Genomic DNA, 15,795 nt, shown 5'->3' on the forward strand with positions numbered 1-15,795 from the left:
CTGTTTGGAGTACCTAAAGCTGCCCCTGCAGGGCCACCACTGTCCACCAAAGCTTCTGGGGCTTTGTGTGTTTGTGGAATTCCTCGGCGTCTCTTACCTCTGTCGTCAACCAAAGAGATAGTGGCTTTTTCAGGTTGGCAGGAAAGTGTACTAGCACTCGCTTCCCTTTTGCCATTAAGTGTTATGTATTCCTTAAGTGTTTTGCTAATATTACTAATGACAACAGAATCCTTCAGCAAAGCCTTAGCAAGACATCAAGTTCCCCTTTCCTTGGCCAGGGATGTTGACAGTTCAAACTGTTCGAACAGTGACTCATAAGCAGAAATGGTTAAAAGTCCCTAGTGGACATACTCGACCTTGGGGAGTAGTCTCTTCTCTAAGAGGAATGATGAGTGTGTGCTTTACTTTAATGGGCGAATGAAAAATGGGATTTGTCCCTACCCAAAGGAAGTCTGTCTTTTTCAAGTCAGTGCCATCAAGGTGGACTTTCCCTGGACCTGTGAGGACAGCCGTGCTCTGTAATTGTATTGCATTTTATCTAACTTCCATTCATGACTAGGTTCAGGTTTCCTGCCACCATGATGGAGGCATATGCCATTCCAATGTGAAGTCTAGTTCTTGAAAAAAGAATTGCATTGGCTCTGAATTGGGCAGTTAAGTGAAACAAGTGAAATAGGTTTCCTTCTAAGAGTGCCCTGCGCCAATACTCGTCTCACCTCCATTAACTTTTAGCGGTCTTTACCTTTGAACGTCATCCTCCTCATATCAGAATTAACACCCCTGCTGTCTCCTTTCCTTGTGAGGCGAAGTGGGAGGGGAAGGCGTCTGACCTGAAATGCGCCTGGTTAGTGGACAGCAGATGGCTTCTTTCGACGGCCCATGTCTGTATTTTGTAGTGTGAGTTCATGAAGAAGGTATTTCTTCCTTGAGAGGTTATTTAAGAATATAATGATTACTTGTGCCACATGGATATGTAAGTGAGTTGGAGGTAGTCCCTCAAAGCAATGATATGTGGTGGACTTCTGGAGCTGGAAGTCACATATGTAAAAGTCCCAAAAACTAACATGAAAAATGTTAACCATGTCTTGAACTGTAGGAAAGTACCATCTTGCCTGGCATGTTACCCCCATATTTCACTGTATGTATGTTGTGTTAGTCTGTGTGTCACTGGGACCCTGCCAGGCAGGGCCCCAGTGCTCATAAGTATGTGCCCTGTATGTGTTCCCTGTGTGATGACTAACTGTCTCACTGAGGCTCTGCTAACCAGAACCTCAGTGGTTATGCTCTCTCTGCTTTCCAAATTGTCACTAACAGGCTAGTGACCAATTTCACCAATTCACATTGGCATACTGGTACACCCATATAATTCCCTAGTAAATGGTACTGAGGTACCCAGGGTATTGGGGTTCCAGGAGATCCCTATGGGCTGCAGCATTTATTTTGCCACACATAGGGAGATCTGTCTATTCTTACACAGGCCTGCCAGTGCAGCCTGAGTGAAATAACGTCCATGTTATTTCACAGCCATTTACCACTGCACTTAAGTAACTTATAAGTCACCTATATGTCTAACCTTCACCTGGTGAAGGTTGGGTGCAAAGTTACTTAGTGTGTGGGCACCCTGGCACTAGCCAGGGTGCCCCCACATTGTTCAGGGCAAATTCCCCAGACTTTGAGTTCGGGGACACCATTACACGCGTGCACTATACATAGGTCACTACCTATGTATAGCATCACAATGGGCACTCCGAACATGGCCATGTAACATGTCTAAGATCATGGAACTGTCACCCCAATGCCATTCTGGCATTGGGGAGACAATTCCATGATCCCCCGGGTCTCTAGCACAGAACCCGGGTACTGCCAAACTGCCTTTCCGGGGTTTCCACTGCAGCTGCTGCTGCTGCCAACCCCTCAGACAGGTTTCTGCCCTCCTGGGGTCCAGGCAGCCCTGGCCCAGGAAGGCAGAACAAGGTACTTCCTCTGAGAGAGGGTGTAACGCCCTCTCCCTTTGGAAATAGGTGTGAAGGCTGGGAGGAGTAGCCTCCCCCAGCCTCTGGAAATGCTTTGATGGGCACAGATGGTGCCCATCTCTGCATAAGCCACTCTACACCGGTTCAGGGATCCCCCAGCCCTGCTCTGGCGTGAAACTGGACAAAGGAAAGGGGAGTGACGACTCCCCTGACCTGCACCTCCCTGGGGAGGTGCCCAGAGCTCCTCCAGTGTGCCCCAGACCTCTGCCATCTTGGATTCAGAGGTGTTGCTGGCACACTGGACTGCTCTGAGTGGCCAGTGCCAGCAGGTGACGTCAGAGACTCCTTCTGATAGGCTCTTACCTCTGTTAGTAGCCAATCCTCCTTCCTAGGTAGCCAAACCTCCTTTTCTGGCTATTTAGGGTCTCTGCTTTGGGGAATTCTTCAGATAACGAATACAAGAGCTCACCAGAGTTCCTCTGCATCTCCCTCTTCACCTTCTGCCAAAGGATCGACCGCTGACTGCGAAACCGCAACAAAGTAGCCAGACGACTACTAGCAACCTTGTATCGCTTCATCCTGCCGGCTTTCTCGACTGTTTCCAGGTGGTGCATGCTGTGGGGGAAGCCTGCCTCCTTCTTGCACCCAGGAGCTCTGAAGAAATCTCCTGTGGGTCGAAGGAATCTTCCCCCTGCAACCGCAGGCAACAAAAGACTGCATCACCGGTCCTCTGGGTCCCCTCTCAGCACGACGAGCGTGGTCCCTGGAACTCAGCAACTCTGTCCAAGTGACTCCCACAGTCCAGTGACTCTTCAGTCCAAGTTTGGTGGATGTAAGTCCTTGCCTCCCCACGCTAGACTGCATTGCTGGGTACCGCATGATTTGCAGCTGCTCCGGCTCCTGTGCACTCTTCCAGGATTTCCTTTGTGCACAGCCAAACCTGGGTCCCCGACACTCTAACCTGCAGTGCACAACCTTCTGAGTTGTCCTCCGGCGTCATGGGACTCCCTTTTGTGACTTCGGGTGGACTCCGGTTCACTTTTCTTCTAAGTGCCTGTTCAGGTACTTCTGCGGGTGCTGCCTGCTTCTGTGAGGGCTCCCTGACTTGCTGGGCGTCCCCTCTGTCTCCTCATCCAAGTGGCGACATCCTGGTCCCTCCTGGGCCGCAGCAACATCCAAAAACCCTAACCGCGACCCTTGCAGCTAGCAAGGCTTGTTTGCGGTCTTTCTGCGTGGGAACACCTCTGCAAGCTTCTTCACGACGTGGGACATCCATCCTCCAAAGGGGAAGTTCCTAGTCCTCTTTGTTCTTGCAAAACACCAAGCTTCTTCCATCCGGTGGCAGCTTCCTTGCACCCTCAGCTGGCATTTCCTGGGCTCCTGCCCACTCTCAACACTGTTGCGACTCTTGGACTTGGTCCCCTTGTCTTACAGGTACTCAGGTCTGGAAATCCACTGTTGTTGCATTGCTGGTGTTAGTTTTCCTTGCAGAATCCCCCTAATGCGACTTCTGTGCTCTCTGGGGGTTGTAGGTGCACTTTACACCTACCTTACAGGGTCTTGGGGTGGGCTATTTTTCTAACCCTCACTGTTTTCTTACAGTCCCAGCGACCCTCTACAAGCTCACATAGGTTTGGGGTCCATTCGTGGTTCGCATTCCACTTTTGAAGTATATGGTTTGTGTTGCCCCTATACCTATGTGCTCCTATTGCAATCTATTGTAACTTTACACTGCTTGCATTACTTCCTTTTGCTATTACTTGCATAATTTTGGTTATGGTACATATATCTTGTGTATATTTCTCATCTGAGATACTTTTGGCATATTGTCATAAAAATAAAGTACCTTTATTTTTAGTATATCTATGTACTGTGTTTTCTTATGATATTGTGCATATGACACCAGTGGTATAGTAGGAGCTTTACATGTCTCCTAGTTCAGCCTAAGCTGCTTTGCCATAGCTACCTTCTATCAGCCTTAGCTGCTAGAAACACCTTTTCTACACTAATAAGGGATAACTGGACCTGGCACAAGGTGTAAGTACCTCTGGTACCCACTACAAGCCAGGCCAGCCTCCTACATGAACAGCCTAAAATATAGAAGAATGCCTGTTCCTACATTAAGGGACACACACGAGGGGCCTCTGTAAGAAACACACTAAACATGACAATTCTCATCTCAGCTTAGGTGACTGTAAAACTGAGTTGAATAAAGGGATAGCGCTACTGTTCTAAAAGGCCAGGACAGTGGTCCCATTGAAGTCCTTGTCACGTTATCTGGTTTGGCCATGGGAAACATCTGCTTTTTTATTGAGACTCTGCTGGAGTAAATCTTTAAATGTGCCTTCACATTTATTCCTGGCAACTGCCATGGTAAGTCTGGAACACAGGCCCCTCTCAAACCGCTAGACAGCATGTTCAGATCTGTGTCAAGATGATTCACCACAGGGGAGGCTGTCCAGGATGGCTCAAGACAGTGGAGACCCAGACCAGGCAGAGATCCTGCAGGTGGAATGTTACCCTAGAAGTGTGTATTGTGAACATCCAAATCGGTGCCTGGATATCCCCCCCCCCCTTAGCATGCTGATTAGCAGGACTCAGTCCAATTGCCACCTTGAACTGCTCTCAATGTGTGTCCAGTAAACCCTCTGCTAGTCCTTTGTAGGCCAGGCAGGCCAAACAGACTGCCCTACCCAGGTAAGGGTCTCAGGACTCACTAGCATGTAGATTCTTTCATGCGTGGTCGGCACACTACCAGTTCCCAGTAGCACCACCAGCCCAAAACCTCGGAGGGCCTAACAAACACCCATCTCTGCCCATGTGGGACCTTTGACACTTGCTGATTGACGGGGGATGGACCCACCAGGTCAGTCACCTTTTCATGGAATCCCTGCTCCTTCGGAGATTCCACGTGACGCAATGGAGAAGTTCCTAGTGCAGCAGCCTCTCCAAGACCTACTAGTCTTGGCCCTAGTAGCAGGGCAAGACCGGTCGCTGCAGCTGTTGTGGGGGGCCTACATGCGGCTGCCCCCATTTCTCACACTCACCACTGCCTTCTGGAACAAGGGACCTGCTGCTGAGTAGGGTTGTAGTCACTTAGAGATTGTGGCAGGATCTGTGAATCCCACAGCTGGCATCTTGATAATGCACTATTGACTGCACCATCTGCCCTAGTTGCGGATTTGCTTTTGTACAGCAGCAATTGGTGCTCTGAGCACATCCCTCATGCGTTCACGCCGATCTCTCACCAGATGCTCATCCTGTAGGGCTCTGGGGGACCCCGGATGGAGCCCCTTTCTCCTCACTGAGGGAAGGGATCACACATCAGGTGCCATCTTGATGTGTGGCCCCCATTCAGTCTTTAATAGGGTCATTTTGTGTGTGAGGTGAGTCTCTTCTTGGTTACCATCCACTCATGCTTGACATTATGGGATGTAGTAGTAGAAACAGGTCAGTCATGGCATGGGTGATGTAGCTAAATTCTCATTTCATTTGAGCTGTGACTTAGGAATGTTTGTATTACTGATTCTGGGTTATGAAGACTTTTTGTCATACCTCTGAGGGGGTCATTGCCACCGTTTCCTACTGATAGTATTAAAACTTTATTGTAGCCTAAAAATCGACTGAAGGTTGTATGTTGCTGCATGTCATCAAATTTCACCATTAAGGTTATTAGAGCAAACCTTAAAAGGCTTTGGAGAGATGAATAGCCTGTACAAAATAATTGCTATTGATTAAAATAAGGTCCTGAACTGGAATAATGATTCTAATGAACACCATACCCTTCAGCAGATTATCACGTACATACTTAATTCCCCTACCATACTCACCCCAAGACTCCACCACGGGTGGGGTATAAAATCTTAACCATCTGCCATATGTACCTTGATATACGTTACTTGTGTGATGGAGTAAAGCATCGCTGAATATCTCTGGTAAGACAGGTTTGTATATTGAAGTTTGTTTTCCGTTCTGAAACCTGGAAGAATTTAAAGAGGTGAAGACTCTTAACGAAAGATAGAGTATCCATCTGGAATATTTTTACTGTCTGATAGGAAACTACATTAATATTGTTCTCGTAATGTATCTTCTGTCTCGTTTCTTTTCTTTCTTTGGTTACATCTCTATTTTTCACTCTTTTACTTCTTGTCTAGCAATTGCCCAGAGTCTGAAAAATATAGCTATTCTGAAGATGATTGGTAAGCACTGAAGTTCTACCTGTGTCTAATGTTTCCCTACGTTGTCTGCTTCTAGCAGCAGCGCCATCATAGTTTATTGGACTAGAATTTGAGTAGTGCGCATAATTACATAAATTGTAGGGTAATCAGTCAGCAAAGTACATCTAGTTGAAAAGATTAGATAAACGTGAAGTTAAAATAAAAAACCAAAGCGAAGCCAGTGTGTGTTTATGAACCTGCATTAAACTGTAAAATGTCCCATGAAAAAGTTTACTGTGAATGTACTTTGCGTGAGCATGAATATCATCAGATTATGAGATAAATTACATGTGATATAAAATGTAAGGTGCAATTTAAAACCTGCTTATTATTGTATGCATAAACATTTAATTTCTGTTGTCCTCTTCACAGGGTCTTTATAAAATTCAGTTCCGACAACATTTTGGCTGCTGCTTTTTTGTGCGTAATTTGATTAAAATGTAGCTCCTGCTCCGTACGCATCTTAGTAACTGCGCACAGTTAATCATTGAATTCATTGGATGTATCTATCAAATGCGAAACAGAAGCACGGGCGACTATGAATTCATTTTAGTATTTGCATTCTTTTTTACTATAGAAAAGGCCATTATCGTTATACAGTGCTGCAGTGTTTTATGCATAATTATGTATTTACCGCTCTTTCCACACGAGTCACCAGGTTTCAATAAAATACATGGTTCCCAGCTTAGAGAGATCAAAATTTTATTTTAAAAATTAAAACGCAGCATATGGTGCTGCGCAGAGCTGGGCCTTTCGCAGAGGTTAACAGGCCATCTTTCAGTTCCTGACAAAGTAACGAAATTATACCGTCACCGAATGTGCTGCGTTTAGCTGCAAAATCTGCATTTCCTGCCCAAAATTGAATCAATTAATAATGAACTAAAGCAAATACAATTTAGAACTCGAGTCCCTACAACTTTGTTGTCAAGAGCCATTAAGAACTTTTGTAGGTATTACTTCCTTAAAGAGTCTATCAAAGTTGTAGTTCTGGTGAGATTGGTGTTCTCAAAATACCATTAATCAATTTAAATTCTTACTAAGCATGAACCTCACTGGTTTAATACTGTTTTATTCTTCCCCAGTTAGCTGGTACTTATTTCACTCAGGACGTTTGGAGGACGGTCCCACCCTTTAACATCGTCCTGTCAGTTGCAGCATCTATCTGCCACCTACTTCCCATGCTTAGACCGTTCAGGTTGAGCCTTTGATATTTGTTCCACTAGGGACACTACTGCATGATTGTGAAACCAATCTTCCAGCGAAAGGTTTGCACAATCTATTTCAGATGTTAGTTATTCATGATAGCTGAGGAGTACTGGTACGCCACTGCTAGGTCACGTTGTGGTGTACCATCTGTGGTGTAATCCCTCACCAGGTGCCTTCAGTCCACGGTATAAGATTTTATTATTTTGTGTGGATTATGCTTATTACATTGTTTTTATTAAAACATAACCTGATTTGGCTTTTTAAGTTATTTAGCATATTGTTGTTTGGCTACCGCGTAGGACATCATACTTTACAGATGTTTCGCTGGAGGTTGCCTTGCTGCTCACACCAAGCTATCAAATGTTAGACAAGGATGGATACCTTTAGGGAGGCTGGATTCACTACCCTTGTGGATTTTTCTGCTTGACCGTGTCGGAACTCAGCTCACTCCACAGTTTTATACCTTTGGACATGCCTGAACATGCTGTTCTGGAGTCAGAGAAGCTAGTTATGTACACATACACTCAACATTATCTAATATTGCGGCTATATGTGTTGTCGAGATAGACTTTACAATGGCTCAACATAAATGGAAATGGTTTTGCTTTTGCCACATAAACCTTTTTAAGTCTCATTGTATGATGTTTTGTGACTCATCAAGCACTCATACAAATCCTGTAGATCCCAGTAAATGTTATTTATCATCTGTCGCTCAATATCTTTGAGACCTGGAAAGATTCTACCTAAGAAATAGGGAGGCTCTGAAGCACTTTGGTGGTATGCATCATTTGCATTCTTCCATTCGAGATTTGCTTCACAGGGAACCTTAATTTAGCCTTAATTTATTATTTATTTAACAACTGTCACTTCAGTAAGAAGGATAAGATAATTTCACGCTGTCTCCAAAAGGCCCATATCTAGCTTTCAGTAAGGAAAAAGCTCTACTGAAAACGTGTCCTTCTGTTGCAAAGGTTTTCTCAGAATGTAGTCTAAACCAGCAAATTATTATTTTGCTATTCCAACCAAGATTTCATTCTTCCCTGGCTGCGGAAAGTCTGCATGACGTGAATGGTTTCAGGAGTCTTACACCCTGCCTGGATAGATTATTTTCTTTCCGATTGGCATTGGGATGGTCTCATGAATCTCCACAACCTATGAGCAAAAGGATTTTGATGTCCTCATAGATTTCATGCTTATGTAACTAAAGCTAAACCAGTATCTGTGAAAGTATGTAGTACAACCATATGTGGTACCCTGCATGCCTTTTGTTTGTATTACCCTATTGGGTACCTCTTCCTGTAAAGATAAACCTGCTGTCCAGAAAGTTTTGCACAGCGTGTTTCCTTGAAACCTCGTCTTGCATATGTGGTCTGCCCCTCTTTTTGAGGGTCTACAATTGTGATTCAAACCAGTGGGAAAGGATGGAAATAGAATGACAATGATATTTAATAATAAAATGTAATATTTAGTTCTTGCTCATAATGACCTCTTGCAACTTGTAACTTCTGTGGTGTAAGAAGGCCTTTTTGATGTCCATAACGTCAGCCAGGCACACAAGTGAGATGCAAGACCTTTGCACCTCAAACCCCTTTGCAGTGTGTGTTCTGGGTAGGTATCACACCCCTCTTGCCGTCTGAAAATATTAGAGATCCAACAGAACAAAGATAATTATCTTACAGTGCTTCTTATCTGATAGACTTACCTTAGAATTCTCCCCAGGTGTCAGACTGGATCCAGAAGATTTTTGTTGGCAGTACCCCTGCACGCCAGTAGGTGGCATCGATCTGCTCCATGTCTATTACTAGCATCATCCATACTGGAAATGACATTGCGGGCCCTACATAGGCGCTCCGATATCAGTTCTTTTCTTTCCATGCCAGCCAGCGCTGATCCGAAGAGAGCTACCCCTCAGTCGTTTTTTGACCTGTCTTTTTTCAAATTTTTCAAGGACTTTCTCCTGGTGTGTCGAGGGATGACTTCTAGGAAGACAGGTTTCAAGCTCTGCAGATCCTGTCATCAGGTGATGTCTGTGACAGATGCACACCCCGTGTGGTTGTCATGTTTGGAGTGCGACCATGCCTTGAGAGCCGGGCCATGCATCCGAAGGCTTTGAGGGACCGGTCCATAAAGCTGATTGTGGGACATAACGCAAATCCGTGGAGGTCAGGTCTTGGTCAAGAGGAAGGTCCCATGACCGGTTGCGGAGTCCAAATCATCGCCATCTCATTCAAAGTCCTCAGGGTGATCGGGTAAATTGAGGCATATGAAGAAAATCAAGAAATCAAAGAACTCTTCGACTTCTTTGTCGGTCATCCCATGCAATGAGGGAACATGGACATTCTAGGCCTCGTTCTGCAGAACCTGTGTCTGGACTAACTCTGTGCCTCCCCAAATTTCCAGGAGCCAGAGCGATCCCTGTTGGAGCACCTCTAGGCCCTGCGGAGCCAGAGGGAGCTCCTTCGGGTTCTGCGCTGGTGGCTCTGGCCCTGGCACCGATGGGCTCCCAGGGATCCAGTCCTGGATCTGGACTGGCACCAGTCATACCGCATCAACCTTCCCCAATACCGGTCTCAATGTCAAATTTCTTTCTCTTGCCCAGTGGGTTCTGCTTTAATCGCTCTTAACGGATTTTTGTCTGCTACTTCTACTTTTTTGGGGTTGCCAGATCAACCTTCCTTATTTAAGCCTCCTATTGTACATAGGTTCCTCAAAGGTCTGATTCATCTCTTGCCCCGCCCCATTCATTATGGCCCAATGGGATCAAAATTTGGATATGACTTTTTTGATGTGTGCTTCGTTCGAGCCCCTCCACAATTGTGCTATCAGGCTTCTCACATTGAAAACCGCCTTCCTTGTGGTGGTGATTACATCTGCTCGTAGAGTGCTGTATCTATCCTGACAAAGGCACTAGGGCCTCTTTTCTGCCAAAAGTGGTCACGCATTTTCATGTAGGCCAATCGTTCACCTTCCCTACTTTTTCTGCAGCCCCACATCCTTCTAAGGAGGAAGAGAGACTCTGCCGCAGGACCCAAAAAGAGCTCTGGTGTTCTACCTTGATCGTACAAAAGTGTTACGGATGTATGACCAGCTCTTTGATGGGTATGTGGGTGCAAAGAAAGGTCGGGCAGTGCAGAAGCAGACCATCTCCAGATGGGTTGTACACTGCATTAAGACCTGGTACTCACTGGCCAAAAACCAACCCCTGGAGGGTTTGCACACTCATTCTACCCAAGCTAAAGCTGCAACCAGTGCATTAGCACACAGAGTTCCGGTCCTGGACATCTGTCAGATGGCAATGAGGGTGTCTCAGTCCACAGACGTTACTTGTGGTTCACTGTAGGCCACGAGCACATTGAGTTAACCGTGCTACCCTTTGGCCTTACCATCGCCCCTTCGGTGTTCACTGAAGTGATGGCGGTGATTGAAAACAGTACTGCCTGGACAGTCAGGTCCATGGGGACAGGCACTTTGCACGTTCGATCCTGCAGGACTTCCTTGTTTGAAATAGGTTCAGAGACCCACCTCCGGGGATGGTAGTGCTTGGGTATCTATTCAAAGGTAAAAAAATCTGCAGATAAGTCTCTATCAGATGGACATATTACTTACCTTCGGTAATGCCTTATCTGGTAGACACTATATCTAGCTGCAGATTCCTTACCAGCCCACCCAACCTCCCCGCTCTGCGAACGGATTTCTAGGGGCACGGACTCCCCTCTCAGGACCTTAGTTTTGACACACCAGTAGTCAGTGTTCTTCATGGATCTGCGCTTCTGCTGTGGAAAGTCATGAAAAGAAACTTGTGGCAGTGCACCTTGGTGGTGCCTACATCAGGACCCACAATGTCATTTCCAGTGTGGACGACACAGACGATGGATGTGGAACCGAACAACACCACCTATCGGCGTGCAATAGTACTGCCAATAAAAATCTTCCAGATCCAGTCTGATGCCTGGGGAGAATTCAAAGGTAAGAAATCAGCAGCTAGATATAGGGCTTGATTACGAGCTGGGAACAATGCTGCTGTGTGTTTCTCGCTAGGCGGGTGGGCAGGAACCTCGGTTTCAGGGCGCCATCCCAGCGGGAAACTCTAAATGGATCCGGCAGGGACGTAGCCAGTTCCGGCAACCTCCCCGTCGGGCATTCAGCAGACGGTTCAAACCAGCCACTGAATTCCTAGTGAGGCCCATGGTCTCTACCAGATAAGGTGTTACCGAAGATAAGTGACTAGTCCATTAGTCATTTGTTCATTTTCAATATATTTATTTCATACCATCCATAAATGTAGTCATCATTTGCAAAAGACAGTGCAACATCACAACAGGTATGCACGGGTAACAATATAATTAGTTCCTTTATACCAAGGTTAACCAACCCTTCTCCACAAAACTCAATAAAACTTCAACAGTTCTTCATACATATCACAATCTTTCTCCAGCACTTTTGTTGTGGGCATGGGTACATGCAACACCTCCTTTTCATTTTTACCATAAAAAAACACGATCTAGGATACATCACTTGAAATTCAGAGCATTCAAGTTGTGTATTTGTAGAGGAAATATGTGATTTGAACTTTGCAAGTGGCTTCTTTTTCTCATTTGAATGGGATACTTTGAAAAGTGGGTGCTTGGAGTTTATTTCTTTAAACGGAAATTCAGAAATCTTGTAGACTCAGGATTGAAATATTTGAGAGACTATAAACAGGATTAAAAGTGATTAAGCAAAGTTCAAGAAGTACATATTCCTTCTTCTTTCTATTTCTTTTCTTAGGCATGGATCTCAGTTTGTTGAACAAGAAGGTTTTAATGATTTGTCATTGCTGGAAAATCTTCAAAGCAATCATGTAAGTGGTGTCCCAAAAATGTCTATGTGGCAATATTTTGCAAACGTAATTGACGTAAATTTGTAGGATTCTTTTAAGATGTTGAAATGAAAATAACATTGTGCAAAATATTTTTCATTATTTATTTCATATCAAGCTGGCAAAAGATATGTGAAAATATGAAAAGTTACATTGCTCTTTACCCAAAAATATTTTCACTAATTTTTTTGCAGGTTAACTAATCTTTTTTACCTTTCTGTATACTTAACAATAGGGAGATCTCCGCCCGATAATTGAAAATATTTATAAGTGATGTATAGAATTATTCTATATTATTAATTTAATAATATTTTAATGGAAAGTAATGTTATATTAATGTTAACGTTCAGAAAATGTTTTAAAATAAATTATTATTGTAGATATTTTTAACATTAAATTCATTTCTATTTTGAACTAGTTTAAATAATTGTATTTTATTGAACATTGTTTCCTATGGGTTTTATTTTTAATCCCCTCCCTCCATTATTTTCTATGGAATGGTGTTCCACTACCAGTGGTTGGCCATGTATGGTGTTAGATTCACTCCGGCTCTGAGATGGAGCACATTTACTATTGTTTTGGGTTACTTATGCCTGTAGTAACTTTAGAAGTGTAGTTTGTGAATAGCAATGGACTCACTCATTTGTGGGTGGGTGCCTGTCCCTGCCTAAACTCCTTCCATACCCTTCCTAAATTCATCCTTACTGCTTTTTAATCCCCTCCCATTTAGTACTAAAAGTGCCATTTTTCCAGTCAGCCCCTTGGTCCCATCCACATTTACTACTAAGTAGTTAACTTACATGTGCAAGATCCTCCCCATAATAAAGATATGATCAATGGAGATGTAGAAGAGGTGGAGATTTACACTCGTAGGTTGGTGGATTTAATTTTGTACTAAGTAACCTGGGCCAAAGCTGCACTCACAATTTCCCTGCAAAGAACCGCTGTTGTGTTCAGGTTCAGCTAAATGAATAACTGTTTGTGGCAATCCAGGCCCCTTGTCCATCTTATACATATCTGCAGAATGGCATCATGGGCAGAAAGTGGTCAGAGGACCACTTTCGTAAATAGTGCCATGATCCTTATTTCATATTTCACACCAAGGTTGAGCTCTGCTTCAAAAACACTGTTTACCCCAGTATGTGTTGCCTACCTCCTATGTGTTGTCATTTTTTAAATATAAGTAGATTCATAGTTCGCTTTTTTTTATTGAAAGACACTATACCAGTACGGCAATGCATGGAGAAAGAACCACTGCTCATCAAAAGGGGAGTAAGAGTCTGGATAACTGTTAGAAATGGGGTTTCTGGTTGGCTAGGGTATGCACCTAAGCCAGGCAGAACCCACCCTCTCTAGTCAGGGCAAGGGAGTTACACATCCAAGATAACCCCTGCTCACCCCCTTGGTAGCTTGGCACAAGCAGTCAGGCCTAACCCGGAGGCAATGTGTAAAGTGTTTGTACAACACACACAACATACGTGACGCAATATGTACACCACAAAGTAAACACAACACTGAGCTATGTAATAATAAACTGTATTGCAAAAAACATAATTAGACTAAACATTACACGTGAGTAATACCCTGCTAACTTAGCAATTGTCAGAACGTACACAAGTTACTAATACTCTGCAAGAATAAGCAGTTGTCACATTAGACCACGTAAGTACTCAGGAGTCTGCAACATAAGCAGTAGTAAGGAATCACAGTAAATACATAAATGCACTTGTCATAAAAAATATCATAAAGGCCTACATCAGGAACATTATATAATTATATAGCAAATCATGAAAAACCTATATCGGCATGTCATGTCCATAACAGGAACATGTAGCAAATATATATTGCATTAACAAAATAAGCCTGGAGCATATCACCCTCCCAGTGTCCCCAAAAGTACTTGGTTCCTGAGAAAAAGGCACTCCTAGTGCCTGGAAGAGTAAGGTGGGCCCCCGGCACTCCTGTGTGCTCAATGGGGGCCACGTTTGGCTCCTAGGGGAGGGGGGCTGTTGGCACCCTCTCTGTTGAACCTAACGGGCCCCTCCTGTGGCCCGCGATCTCTGGGGGGTCCCCCCGGGCCTCCACTCGCCCTTCCACCAGTGGGGGGCCACCGACGAAATGCCCAAAGTAATTTACTGGGGCGATAGCGCCCCTAAGGCAGTGGCCGGGGGGAAAGGAACTCCCTTTCCGCCCCGTGCCCTGCATCTTGCAAGCAGCCTCCCGTGTCCTTGGTGCATCTGCCCAAACAAAAGAAAAGGGGACCAGGGGCCTCCGATGAGGCTTTACTCCTGCTCCTCCATGGCCACTCATGAAACAGTGCGTGAGCCGCTCTTCTGCCCTTCCCTGGGCCGCGACGGTGATCCGGCCCTGAATCAGGGCTTTCTGGTACCCTGGAAGCACTCTTTGGAGTGAACCGTCCCCTGGGGGTACCAATAGGAGCACGCTTGTTCTGGTTTCTTTTTCTTTGTGCACTGGGGAGAGCACGGCACTCGGTCTTCCTCTGATTAGGCGCCCGGGCTGCGGCAGTGAATTTTGAGCCCAGGTCGCGGCGGTGAAGTCTCAGCAAAGCGCCTACAGAGTGCTCAGGGGCCCCCTAGGCTCATCTAAAGCGCCTCTGTTCCCCTACAAGCACTAGAAGGCGCTTTAGGGGAAAAATACAGCACTCCTTGTGAGGGAAAGTTTACAGGGGTCAGGGGCCACAGCACCCTGCTCCTGGAGACAAGCAAGGGGGGAAAGCACAGAGCTGGCAGGCCCAACAACAGGTCAGCACAAGGGGTGCAGGTTATGGCAGTTCCTACTAGTGACCAGGCAGGCCACAGGTCAGCACAGCTGCAGCAGTCCAAGGTGGTCGTGGTGAGTCGATTCAACAGCGTCCTGTGTCCAGTTCCAAGTAACTTTTCTGGAGTCCCAAGAATGTCTAAATTGTGGGGAAAATTCCCCTGTATTTATACTTAGTTTACAGTGTCTTTTACAATGAGGGGGAGAGGGGGTTTCAACCAGTTACAGCTGGTTCTGGGGGTGCCCCTTCTCTCCTCCAGCACAGGCTCCAAACATCAGTGGGGGGTAAACAACCATATTGTGCGAGGCCAGGGCACAGCCTTTACAAATGCAGGTGTGCCCCGCCTCTCTCTTCTCTCAGCCCAGGAAGACCATACAATATGTAGATGCACCTCTGTGACACCTCCACCTTCCCTGTGTACAGGCTGTCTGAAAAGTATGCACAAAGCCCCAACTGTCAGTCTTCCCAGACATGGATTGAAGTCAAGCTGCAAAACACAACAGTCATAAGCACAGAAAAATGCTCACTTTCTAGAAGTGTCATTTCTGTAATAGTAATAAAAAATACACCTACACCAGTAAGCAGCATTTCCTACCACCATTACAACCATACCACACATGCCTACTCTACCCCTCATAAATCAGACAATACCCATTACACATAAGGCAGGGCATTTCTAATGCAATCCTCTGAGAAGGCAGCACTCACAGCAGTGAGACACCAAGTTAGGCTGTTTGTCACTACCAGGACAGGCCACGCAAC

At 45.3% G+C, this 15,795-nt stretch overlaps 1 protein-coding gene across 5 annotated transcripts in view; it reads left to right on the top strand.

Annotated features, from left to right (window-relative positions):
* Positions 1-15,795, top strand: part of ATP8A1 (ATPase phospholipid transporting 8A1) — a 944,803-nt gene that overhangs the window by 425,622 nt on the left and 503,386 nt on the right. For 3 of the 5 annotated variants that reach the window (XR_011194335.1, XM_069201769.1, XM_069201775.1), the window contains exons 15-16: positions 6,128-6,172; positions 12,164-12,236. Coding sequence is in view for 4 of the 5 variants with exons in the window: in XM_069201769.1 (XP_069057870.1) it covers positions 6,128-6,172; positions 12,164-12,236 (118 nt within the window). In the remaining variant the exon portion in view is untranslated. The remainder of the gene's footprint in view (positions 1-6,127; positions 6,173-12,163; positions 12,237-15,795) is intronic. The other 2 variants (XM_069201788.1, XM_069201782.1) reach the window with 1 other exon arrangement.

Source organism: Pleurodeles waltl, chromosome 1_2 (genome assembly GCF_031143425.1).
Source record: "Pleurodeles waltl isolate 20211129_DDA chromosome 1_2, aPleWal1.hap1.20221129, whole genome shotgun sequence".
NCBI classification, from domain to species: Eukaryota; Metazoa; Chordata; class Amphibia; order Caudata; family Salamandridae; genus Pleurodeles; species Pleurodeles waltl.